The 12,746-nt window shown below is 48.2% G+C and overlaps 1 protein-coding gene across 1 annotated transcript in view; it reads right to left on the reverse strand.

The window, feature by feature from the left end:
- LOC135202828 (E3 ubiquitin-protein ligase HERC2-like) overlaps window positions 1-12,746 on the reverse strand; it is a 194,108-nt gene that overhangs the window by 76,926 nt on the left and 104,436 nt on the right. Inside the window, 3 exon segments of the mRNA XM_064232287.1 lie at window positions 10,830-10,976; window positions 11,920-12,072; window positions 12,548-12,675. Of these exon segments, the coding sequence (XP_064088357.1) occupies window positions 10,830-10,976; window positions 11,920-12,072; window positions 12,548-12,675 (428 nt within the window).

Genomic DNA, 12,746 nt, shown 5'->3' on the forward strand with positions numbered 1-12,746 from the left:
GGCAGTGGATAAGAGGGACCTCCTCTGAGAGTCCACCAAGCTAGAGAAATCCCCTTGCGCTGAAGAAGGGATCCTCACACCCACGTCTCCTTTGGTCTCATACCAAATACCCCCTTTACCGCTGAGTCTAGAGGGAGGAAGGGCGAAAGTTGACTTGCCCTGATCCTTCCTTCGTTCCATCCAGTCCTGGAGTTTCTTGAAGCCCCTCTTAGTGGAGAGCGAAGTCTTCATTTCGACAAACTCTGGGGTCTTACATGACGTGGAAGATGAAAACTGCGAGGGAAGAGACTTGGGAGCTGCAGGCTGGAACTTGTCCCCGAAGGACAAGCGCAACAGCCGCACAAGAACCTTGTAGTCTGAAACTGAAGAAGCAGAAGAAGGTTCTCTTCTTCTACCGAGTCAGCAGGACTACTCAATTCTCCTTCTTCCCTAATAGGAATAGGAGACCGCCCCTCCGGAGAGGGCGTACGTCTAGAGGGGCGGGTCTGGCCTTTATCAAAGACCCCGTTGCTTAATAGCAGAAGCCTCATCTAGGCTGCCTTCCTTGCGGCGAACCTTACAGCTCGAAGGAGGCAGAGCGTCCTGACGGCGATGAGCGTCCTTGACAGAGCCCGAGGCCGCCTTGATACTAAGAGAAGCGTCCTTACGCTTCTTACACGATAAGGTAGACTTAGACGAAAGCGTGTCTTTGCTGGTCTTAACTCTCTCCTTATAAGGAGACACGTCACTACGAGCGTCCTTCCGAGCGTCCTGGTGCACGTCGTCTTCTTGCTCGGCATCCTCCGAAGCGTCCTGGAAAGCGTCCTGCTGAGCGTCCTCCAAAGCGTCCTGAGCGAACTCAAAAGCGTCCTGAGCGTCCTCTCGAGTGTCACGGCAAGCAGCCTGCCCATGACGTTGAGAGGGAACGAAAGTGTCCTGACGACCCGCTTTCTTAGCGGGCGAACGAGATCGGCGATTCGCCGAAGGAGACGCAATCGGAGAAAGAGACGAACGAGGAGAGGGAGAAGGAGACTGCTTCGTCCTCTTGACAGGCAGCCTAAGGTCCTTCCTCCGCTTAGGCTCGACTGCTGCTGGGCGAGTCCTCTGAGCCATAAGCGCTGACAACTGGTCCTGAAGGGACAAAAGAATGTTCTTCTTCGGAGAAGAACGAACAGAGGGGGCAGGGCTGATCCTGCGAGAAGACGAGGGGCGAGGGGACGCCTCCTTCCTTCTCACAGGTACAGCTACCTGCTTCTCCAGAGAGCGACTGTAGCGCATCTCAGCGTCCTCGTTGGATGAGATCCTACCTCTCCTCTGAGGCGGAAAAGCGTCATACGCATCCGGAGAAGAGCGCAAAGAAACTGGCGAGACAGGACGTGAAGCGTCCTCACAATGAAACGTCCTTTTCAGCGGACGAGTCTCTCTCCGAGCGCTCCACCCCTTGCGCGGGGAGGACGCCTCGGAGGACGAAAAGCAGTCCTTAAGGATACGCGCCTGTGCGCGCTCCTTGGCAGCCTGAGAACTTGCAACAAGGCCTGCCGAAGGGACGCCAGATCGGTGGGGAGCCCCCGTAACCCTCTTGCGGCTTTCGACATATCCCCTCCCTGATTCCTGGGAGTCCGATAGCGGTCTAGGCCTAGAGGCATTATGGGGCCGATCTGACGCCCCCTCCACAACACTAGGGGCACGATCACACACTTGCACAGCCAGTTTCTAAGGCTTTCACTTTAGTCTCAAGAGTATGAAGAGACTCCAAAATCAGAGAAAGGGCATTACCTTCTCCAGACACAGAATCAGGGCCTGAAGGCAACAACACAGGTTTAGGAGATGCAAAATCTACAGGTGTTAGAGCAGGAGAAATATTAGTTCCCTTACCTTTGGTAGAACCACTCCTGGAGGAAGACCTCCTGATCCTATCGCGTTCCAATTTACGTCGATAGGATTCATACACCTTCCATCCATCATCGGTCAATCCATCACATTCATTGCACCGATCATCCACCAAACAAACATGCCCCCTACAATCCATACATACTGTGTGGGGGTCTACCGATGATTTCGGTAGCCTCACCTTACAATCACTCCTCACACACACTCTGAAACTCACTGCACTTGATCCAGACATCACGTTTACAGAAAAAGCCAATCCAAAATCTAAAAAACAGTCCACTATTGCGTATGCCAAGCCAACAATCCAGAATCAATAACCAAAAGTCAATCCAGATACTTAAGTACGAGTCAAATCCAAAAATCCTAGGCGGAGGTCTGTAAACAGTTGTTTACCGACCGGCGACAGAAAAAATATGAATAGAAAATGGGAATGGTTCCTGATATCCGCCTCCCAGCGGCGGGAATGGGTACTACCACCTGGCCGCCCACTGCGTGTGCCGCGAGTTTTGAAATTCTGTCGGACGTCAGAAAATGACAATTTGTCCAAAATTGCATTTTTCCTAACTATACAAACCTGAGGTCCTTTTACAATAGGAAGGTACTAGCGGCAGCTGGATAGGTCGTAAGCTTTCGAACAAGGGGTTCGGTAGTTAACTGCTTGTCCGACAGGCGCGCGCGCGCGACTGGGAGGTAAACAAATCACTTTTGCTTTTGGCCCAAGCAAAAACTGCAGAGTGAGGGGTGGCATGAGGTGGGACTATGTGTAAAAGGACCTCAGGTTTGTATAGTTAGGAAAAATGCAATTTTGGACAAATTGTCATTTGTTCCGACACGGCATACAAACCTTCGGTCCTTTTACAATAGGAAGACTCACTTCTTGGTGGGAGGAATCTGAGTCTTTTGTGAACAGACTGGTGTTCGCCCAACCTTGGAATGCCTCCCTGGTCGTAAGAGCGAGGGAGGGATCCAAGCCTCTGTCCGATTGATCGGGTGTGCACCGCAGGATCAATGGTCAGACCTCTGGACCAAGTACTAAGAGAGAGGCAAGCGTATCTCTTCGTACCAGCAAACAAGAACAAGTTCCTATTTGCAAGAGGCAACATAAAGTTATGGTTTGTCTCTTGTTGGCATCCACTTCCCCCCCCTTGTAGGAGGAAGTGGTGGATATTCGCTCCCATCCCACCCTAGTGAAAGGGATAGGATGGGGCTCTGTCGAGTAGCTCACCGGCATCTCGTCCTTATCCAGCAAGGTGATGACCGTATCCCTCTACCCACAGGTAGAGGGGGTGAAAAAGATAGGAAGAGAAGCCAGTCACTCTCTCATTCACTTATCTATTCTTACAGTCACACCAGGACTCGATGCTGTTCAGCCTGCTAGGGTCTGGGTTAGCTACACAACGTGTTGAGCAGCCACCACGGGTCCCAAGGAAAACGATCCAAGGACCTGTGGGAAATATCCAAAAGGTAGAAGGAGGTGCCAGTGGTCTGGTTGTACCAGACCCCTGCCTTCAGTACCTGCGCCACGGAGAAGTTCTTGTGTAACTCGAGGGAGTGTACTTCTAGGTCATCTTGGTGCTGACGAAGAGTCTTCAACACTCAGCCTGGGATGTCGAGTTCTTCAGAAAGCGCGTCGCGCTTTCACAGGACAAAGCAGCATCTCCTTCGCATCGAAGGCGGTGAAGTCCATTAGGGAGGGGATTGTGAAGGACTCTAACCGATCGTCAGGAACCGAAGGGTTCAGAGTCTTCGCTACGATTCGGTACGAAATCAAGCGTCACGAATCCCCATCCCCTGGATGCTTGACTTCGCAGGAAAAGTCATGCAATTACCTCAGAGGAAAAGAAGGGAATGGTCGTATGACCTATCCCTCTTCTCGACTTCGGTGATGTCCTGTACCCATACTGGTCTATCCGTCTGCAGCGAAGTTGTTCTTCTCGTAGTGGATAGGACACCGACACTCAATGGTGGGTGTCGATGGTATGGGTACTGTGACAAGCCATTAGGACGAAGAAAAGACTGTTATGGAACAACCGAACTAAGTCCACAGCGAAGTTCGTACAGACTTGGGCGCTCTGACAGCTGCCGACTGACTGCGTTCGGTAGGAGGCAAGTTGTCCAAGCACCCGAGCAAGTCACGTGACCTTCGCCTTAAAAGGGTTATGCCAAGAGACTAAACAAATAATTTGTTCGTCACTGATGCCAGAAGGCAAGGTGATGACTCTCTTAAGGCATGTGCCCAACAGGCGAAAGTCAATTGCCTTCTAGAGACCGAGGTCCCTGATGGCAAGATATCTCATAGTATAGTTGATTCTCGGCTAAGGAGAAACAACACTATGTGTCGTTGAAGACGAAGGTGTACAGAAAATGCAACCTACGTCTTCACAGCTGAACCGAGAGAAGGATTCTCAAGATTCTGAACCTGTGCTACAAAGACTGAGAACGCTAAACCGCTATTCATTGCTGTCCGGTGAGGATCGTAGTTGCAATAAAAGCGGAGCGCTTTTCTTTTCAGTAATGAAGACAGGGAAATACTGCCTGAAGAACTGCTTCTCATGGGCTGAACATTTGAAGTAGAGCTGTCAGGTCGGAGAGTAGGCGATGTCTTCTGACATATCTGTTAATTCGGGGCGAGCAATGAATAATTGCACACCTACGAATATGAGATATTTTGAAGACAAACTCAGATGTCTGCAAAAATCATTCGCATTATCGCGGTGCGATGCAGCGGTTTGACTAGTACAGACTTCTGTTACCGTGCGGTAAACAGAAAGATGAAAGAGTCCAAGAGATATCTCTGTTGAAAATTCTCGCAATGTCGAAGGCGATGAAATCGAGCGTCACAGCAGTAGATGGTCCTTCATTATTGCGAGAATCCCCGTTAATCAGAGACCTAAGTCCATGATTGTTGGGCAGAGATACGGTTCAGTAGTCAATCAAACCAGGGGAGAGAGAGACGTAACCGACCGTGCATCTCCAGACCTAGCTGATACTGAGCCGCTATCAGGCAGTTTCAATACGCAGTAGCTCTCGGTGACTCGTCATCTTGAGTTGCCAGGTAATCCATTATTCCACGAAGGAATGCGTTCGGCTAGAACCATCGAGCATAAAGAATACGCTCGAGCAATTATAATTTAACCGAAACGGATTTCGGTAAATACAAAAGCTGATTTGGTGTTGTCATGACAATACCAAGTATCTAAAATCGAAACTGATAACTGCTGGGAGGTTGCAGGCAACCCCGAGTTGCAGTTCAATTAAGATACAATTCGTCTCGGTCACAAACCGTAGAGTTAACTACGGTATGCGCCTACCCCCCGCAATTCAACTGTTAAAAGAATCATGTCGCGAGGGTAATATACGTAGTATATTTGTAGGTTCTGTACACAGACCTCCATCCTAAATTCTTTTCCCCTCGAGGAATGAGAATAAGGATTGGAGATCGACCGCCTTCGTTTCTCTAGTCAAGAGAGTGAAGGAGAAGTCTTTCCCAAAGGAAAGCTTCAATGGTGAACAGAATACCGAAGACGATAGTTCAAGCCAAACTGGAAGTTCCCGTCCGTTCTTCTCTATTCCAGGTTAATCGCCTACTGTGAGATACTCTTCTTTCAGCAGCAGTCTTCCTCCAAATGCTAGAAATTACAGGAATTCGAGCATAAGCGAGGTTCCCGATTATCGTGTAACAACTTATCGGGGATTCTCGCTCACTTTGGACCGTGTCTCGCCTAAGTGTTTGGAGATCGTAAAAAAACTCGAACACTCTGAGTGCGCTAGAAATTCCGTAGAATTCTAAGCACTCTGCGAAACCCCCCACCGAATTCGTCAAACGATATCGGCTGGTGGTCCTCTCGATTCCCGTAGAAATCGAGAAAGGGGCAGGATCCCTCCTCAACGACCGGCTTACGTCAGGTAGGACCCGACCCGAAGGTCCCCCCGGTAGTGCAGCCCCTAACGTGGGATCTTACAGAGAAATCTCTGTAGGATCCCTCCCCTTTCCCTCGTAGCCGTAAGGAGAGAGGGAATGGGGGAGGAATTGGATACTGGCTCGCCTTCCCAGCGGAACTAGCAGTTGAGAAGAAAAGGAGCAGCCATCGCCTTACGGCGATGGCCTCTCAGAGCCTGGGAAAACGTATCGTCAGGAGAAAACGTTTTCCCGAGGAGGGTTACGAACTCATACTGTAGGTAAGGGTCTGCCGCCATTGTGAACGTCGTCTGGGTGGGGCTGATCGACACCTGACAGGAGAGAGCCGATACCGTCCTCCGACTCATTCCAGTCCTCGTCGAGGTCGAAACCTCAGGAGGGACCGAAGGGGTATTCAAATACGGTGTCCGAAGACACGGAGAAACGCCTCTGTCGCAGTAGAGGAGGTGAAGTAGCTTGTTCACCCGGCCAGAAACTGAGAGAGCCTTCTTGTCCGGAGACGAGAGACTACCTGGTCAACACAGTCGGCAAGCTCCGATCGCGGCAGACCCACCGTCGATTTGGGTTCCCTACTCTCCCCGGGCAAAACGACTTCGAGCCGAACGTGGCTCTGCTGTTGGGAGCGGCGATCCTTCCCCGAGGTCGTTGTGCTGACGAATCAGCGCCATAAACCTCGGCAAAGTTCCTCTGGATCTCGGAAGTCACAGCATCTTGCAGAGTGGGAACCGTTAAGCCCTTCGAACAAGAGCATATTCCGAGAACCTTCCTCCTAAGAAGGGGGACAGCGACAGCCCTCTCGGTCTCTCCATCCACTTGTGCATACGTCCTGGGCCGGTCCAAGAACCGTGCCTGGCACGTAGGGCGTCGTGGTGGGATCATGAGGGGCGCACCCCTCACGATCACTCCTCAAAATACCTCGCTCCTCCCGGTGTAACCCGAGGAGGTTGAAAGGTACGGGAGAGGCAGACCTGACGCCCCCTCCTCGCTCGTGGCAGAACCGCAGGCTTGGAGGGCTGCAGGCGATCGTCAACCCGCGGTTGGCGATCGAGCTGCAGGCCTGGTCGAACCGTCTCGCTGTGGAGAACGGCTGGACTGAGCACAGCGGCCCCGATCTCGAGTGTCAGAAGAGCTGGTGCTGGTTGCCGTACCCGATCGCTCTCTGTGAGAGCGACGGTCAGCGACCTGCAGGCTCCACTGTCACAGTGAGACCGGTGCTTGTCCTCACGGCACGTCACGTCGCTGGTTCCAGCCGTGGCTGGCACTGGCGAACGGGAGGACCTCTTCCCAGCCTCAGCCCGTGGCCGTTCGTGGACCGTCACGTCCCCGGGTAGCCAGCTGGTCGCCGCGAGAGTGAGAGCTGGTCTGGTGAGAGTCGCGTGAGCGCTGTCACCAGTCTTTTTTTCCGCCCCTTGCCGTGAACCTGACGCTGAGCGGACTCAGAGGTCTGGTTCCTGGCTGCACGGTCGCTGTTAGGCGACCGTACAATCGATACCTCCCGCGAACGAGAGGTCGAGACGGACCCTGATGCAGTGGCAGAACCACTGACACCAGGCGAGGAAGTACCGGTGTTAGCCGGTACCCCTCTGGTCCCCGTAGTCTTCTTCCTTGCGGAAGAAGAGACGGGCCCGCTCCCGAAGGAGCAGAGGACCAGCGGAAGGAACCCTCCCGTCCCACCGAGGTGAGACGGGTCCCGAGAAGCTCCCGAGGGAGACTTCTTAGGAGGGAGGAGGCAACCTTCTTCTTCCTCGGCTGTGAAGCCTTAGAAGTCGAAGGGGAAGAGGCGGCAGCCGACGACGATGAAGAAGATGAAGACGACGACGACGACACCTTCCTCCTCTTCTTCGTCAGCTTCCTCAGGACAGACGTAAGATCTGCTATCCAGGGCGGAGCCGGGGCTGCTGTAACCGAAGCCACAGGGCCCGGACGCACCTGTACAGACAGACCAAAGTCTGGGGTAGTACCACCACGAACAGGGACGACGTCAGTAGGTATGGGCATCTCAGGAACAGCAGCACAGCCAGCACAGCATCGGTAGGGACAGCCAGCGCAGCAACGGCAGGGACAGCCAGCGCAGCAGAACGGCAGGGACAGCCAGCGCAGCAACTGCATGGACAGTCAGCCCAGAATCGGCAGGTACGGCAGGCAGCACCGGAAACACAAGGAATGGAGCAGCAGCCAGCAACATCCTGGTACCGGCGGCAGGTCCAGGGGCGAGCTCTAGGGACAGCGGAAGTGTGGTCGTGGCAGCGCGGCAACCACGATCGGCGGCGGCACCCCCCCGCCCCCCTCTCGGTACGGCGAACGGCTCTTCACAGCGGCTGTAGGCAAGACTGTTACCACGTGAGGCGAGTACAACCAGGTTAGGAGGGACGTCGTCACCTGGAGCGTGGTCACCACTCCATGGGTGACCGCAGTAGGCCCAGACATAGAACCGCAGCCCCTGGACACTAGCACGCCCTGCAAATGGAAGGACGCCCATACCTCACCAAGGTCCACCCTCGTGGCAGTAGCACCTGCGGAAATAACAGTAGTAGCGATTAGTGGGGGGGGGGAAGTCCCCTCGCACGGGGGGGGTGAGCCCTCTCCGAACGAGTGGAAGACCCCGAATACAATTGTACATCGGGCACCGAGCGCCCTCCCCCGCGCTCGACGGATCGGGCGAGGAGAAGAACGCAGATAACCTCCCCCCCCAAGGGAAGGGCCATCTGTGGGAGCTGAGCGGGGGGGAGGGGGGGGGGGGGGTGTGTTCTCGTTCCCCACCCCCGCACAGCACCCATGTACCCAACAATAATAATAAGAGCCCGAGAGCAATCGTGCCCTCGGCCCCGAAGCAAGGGCATAATTTTTGGATATCCAATTCCCTGACTGAGCGGAACTTGAAACCAAATAAATATTGATGCAATCAATAATAAAAGGAATAAAATGAAAAAGAATCTTGCATTACGATTCACTTCACAATGAATAAGGGCTCGGATCGAGCGCATTTGCGCCCTCGGTACCGAGCACAAGGGTAAAAGGATCCATTCCCGATTATGAATGGAAACCTTGATCCATAATGAATTGATGCAATCAAAATAATATAATGAAAATGAAAAAGAATACTGCGCTTGCGATTTCACTTCATACAAATAAAAAGGGAAGGATCAATTCCCGGGAAATAGCGGAAACATTGATCCAAGTAAACAATGCAATCTCAATAAAATATGAAAATGAAAAAAACTGCACTTGCGATTTCACTTCATTCAAATAAAAAGGGGAAAGGATCAAATTCCGGGTAAGCTCGGAAACTGATCCAAAATGAGTATTGCTACAATCAAAATAAATATATGAAAATGAAAAAGAATACTGTACTTGCGATTCACTTCCATACAGAATAAGTTTCGTTTTCGTGCCGAGCGCATTCGCTCGGCAACGAGCATACAGGTAAAAAAAAAATAAATGAAAAGAGCACTTACTTACGATTTTCATCTACACATTTCCAACCAAAATATACGCTCGGAGCGAGTGCTCTCCCGCCCTCGGCACCGAGCATACACAATACGAGGATCATTTCTGGGAAAATGAATTCCCGCACTTACGCCCTTCAGTCCCGGCACTCGGGTAATCGGAGGGCGTGGTGAAACCAAGATCCTTTAATTCACAATTGAATTCAATGGAAATAAATATGAAATGATTGTACTTACAATTCAGTTTCACTAGATAAATAGAAAAAGAAAAACACAACCATGCGAAAGCAACGACGATGAAGCGGGCAGAGAGCGATGATACACGTCCACACGCCAGCAGGCCGAAAGCAAAAGTGATTTGTTTACCTCCCAGTCCGCGCAGCTGCGCGCCTGTCGGACAAGCAGTTAACTACCGAACCCTTGTTCGAAAGCTTACGACCTATCCAGCTGCTGCTAGTACCTTCCTATTGTAAAAAGGACGAAGGTTTGTATGCCGTGTCGGAACAAATACAGCTATATATATATCTGTCAGGGAAGTTGCATGAACAAAATATGGAGCAGTCTGGTGAATTGCCGATACAAAAGAAGCCGGCGACAGTTGGTCATCCAAAGATGGTGTCGTCTCCTTTCTTTTGTACTGGCCTTTCTCATAAAACTTCCTCCACTGTTCCACCGACCAACCGCGACAAACTGAACAAGAATTAGTAATTGTACATACATTTTCTCTGCACCTACTACACGGATGAGGATCTGTCGACACCGAAGTTAGGAATCTTGAACACGGAAAGCCGGAAGAAGTTCCCGATGGTGAAGCAAAAATCTCCATCTCACAACATACACACTCTAACAGATCACACACACACTGAGCACACCCAGAGAAAGAAAAATTAACAAGAAAAATTAAAGTGAAATGGATAAAATCGGGCAAACTAAAACCAGCTTTAAAACAGATAGAAAGTAAAGATGTCCCATCTTAAAGGCGGTAGAAAAGTAACTGGCAGGTCACGGGATGCCGAGGGCATTTTGGGTAATACATGCCGCCTGACCTGGTATAGATGCCAATAGTCCCTGGATCTCACAAGTTTAATTTTAATTCTACCGGTTTCCAGCTTGGCGCTAGTATAATCCTAATGTTAAGACTTCAGGTTTGTTTCGTATATGAACAATTAAATTTCTCAATAGTATAACAAAATGAAAAAGTTACAACTTGAATTAGTTTATTTTACATAATGTTTTCTTTAAATTTCCTAAGGCATTCACAAAAAGTTATGCTTTAAAAGACTGATCAGCGTGTCAACTACATTCATACCATACATAAACAAAACCAGTACCCCACAACTTTCCATTTCCCTTTTATCCAATTATTCCTAGGTAGAGTAATTAAAACTATACCAAACATATGTAGGAATACACATTTATATTTTAGCTTTTCATATACTGGAATAAACATATGGTCCACTCATAAGCCTTCAACAATGAAAGCAACCTTAATTAAAAAAAATCTTTTCAAAAACCTGCTAAATCATAACTACAACATAAAATACTGTAATGAATAAAGAAAAACATTCCTGTAGAAATATTTCTTAAAGCATTACCTTTTTGAAAGCGGTTTCTTTTGCTGTCGACACAATAATAGCTCTTAACTTGTCAACTCGTGGACAGTCCTCTTCCTCTGATGTTGCACAAATATCAAACATTGAAATGCTCTGGCAAATTAAGTCTGAGAAGTGATGAAGAAGAACCTGAAAGAAATCAAAAAAATTCTGTGATGACAGCAAATCAATCCATTTTACATAAAGCTAATCAATTCATTTTAAATAAAGTTATTTTTAAAATCTGTCTACACTTCATATGATCAGCTTACTAGAAATACAGTACTCCCACATCATGTACAGTACTAAATATACTAGAGTACAAAAATATACTCCAAAATTTTATTCCTGATGAATAAGATTAATAGTATTAAAATAAGAAAAAGGTCAGAACCGTACAACTTAATGTTATTTTTTTGGGCTTAAGCAGTTAGCACCATGTTTTCAATAAAAAAATACATAAAGTGCTATTTAAATTAAAAAAAAAATTTTTACAGTAAGCTTCCTGTACTACTTTCTATTTCTCCTTTTTCACATATGGACATTCTATTTTGTCTATTTCTCCTTTTCCACATATGAACATTCAATTTTATGAAAGCTTATCTTAATGACAAGTTCACGTTCATTCCTACTTACTGCAAATGTAATTATCTTACAGTTCTCTCCACTGTTCTTCCCAGGTTTAAGATTCAAACATGTGGGACAGATATAAGAATTTGTTATATGAGAACCGTGTTCATCTTTGCAGCCACATCACAAAGTTTCTAATGATCAGAGAAGTCACTTGAGTGTCACTGAATTGAATCATAAAACTATAAGCTGTTCCACAAGAACAACTGTTAAAATATAATAGGAGCTGTACCATAATCAAACCCTCACTTTAGTCATTTGAAGTTTAAGTGTAAAAATATCTACAAAAGTTACCAAAAGTCCAAGGATGAAGTGTCCCTTAATCATGTCATTTTTAATACTTGACAAACTTTTAGTTCTGTGTTTGTTTTTCTAACCCTTAGGGATATATAATTGTGTCTTTTTACCAATCATTCGTTTGAATACATGCTTATACTCATTTGCAAGTTCATCATAAACGTACCAGTCTGTTGCGAAGAGCATGCAGAGGAATCTCCTTTAGAAGATCATATTCCATGGGCACTTGAGAAGGTAGGCGTCCAGTACTGACCGCTCTGTTAGTACTCCAAGCCAGTGTATGAGCAGACCCACATGCAACACGATTAATCTTCTTTCCCTGTTGATTAAAACAAAAGTAAAAAAAGTCATGGGTGCACATATCTCAAAATAGTGAACATACAGCTTCGTCTAGACTCAAATACCTAACCCGTTGAGTAGGTCTGAATCTCAAAGAAGTAGTGCCAGGTCAATATTCCAACAATATTATAAATGCAAAATGCTAAGGAACAATATGAAGTTGGCCCCTCTCTCCCTTAAGGGGCAAAACTCCCCTTGAGAGAAACGGATCGGCATTATACGTAAAACAGCCGATGACGAAGCAGCAAGAATAGGTCTGAAAAGTATTGAAAAAATCCAAATAAAACCTTGCTTACAAGAGCAAGGCAATTCTCTATTCAAAATAGTATCACACATGCCAAAGGTGTCGAATGCATTGGTAAGCCAATACTGAAGAACTAAACAGAATAAAAGTACCCTTTTAATACGAATACAGAAAAAAAACCCAAAATGTTCACTTCTACATTATACCACACCTGTAAGGCCATCACAAGACGAGGTCTCTGGATAGCATTAGTAGTGCTGTCACCCAGTTGCCCCTCATCATTGTCTCCCCAAGTGTAGACCTCTCCTTCACTGGTACAGCACACACAATGAAGAGATCCTGAAGTACAGGGATTTTATCAAGAGATCCTGAAGTAGTATAGGAATTTTATAAAGTTGTGATTTCTCATT

The sequence above is a fragment of the Macrobrachium nipponense genome, chromosome 33, assembly GCF_015104395.2.
Source record: "Macrobrachium nipponense isolate FS-2020 chromosome 33, ASM1510439v2, whole genome shotgun sequence".
Lineage (NCBI taxonomy): Eukaryota > Metazoa > Arthropoda > Malacostraca > Decapoda > Palaemonidae > Macrobrachium > Macrobrachium nipponense.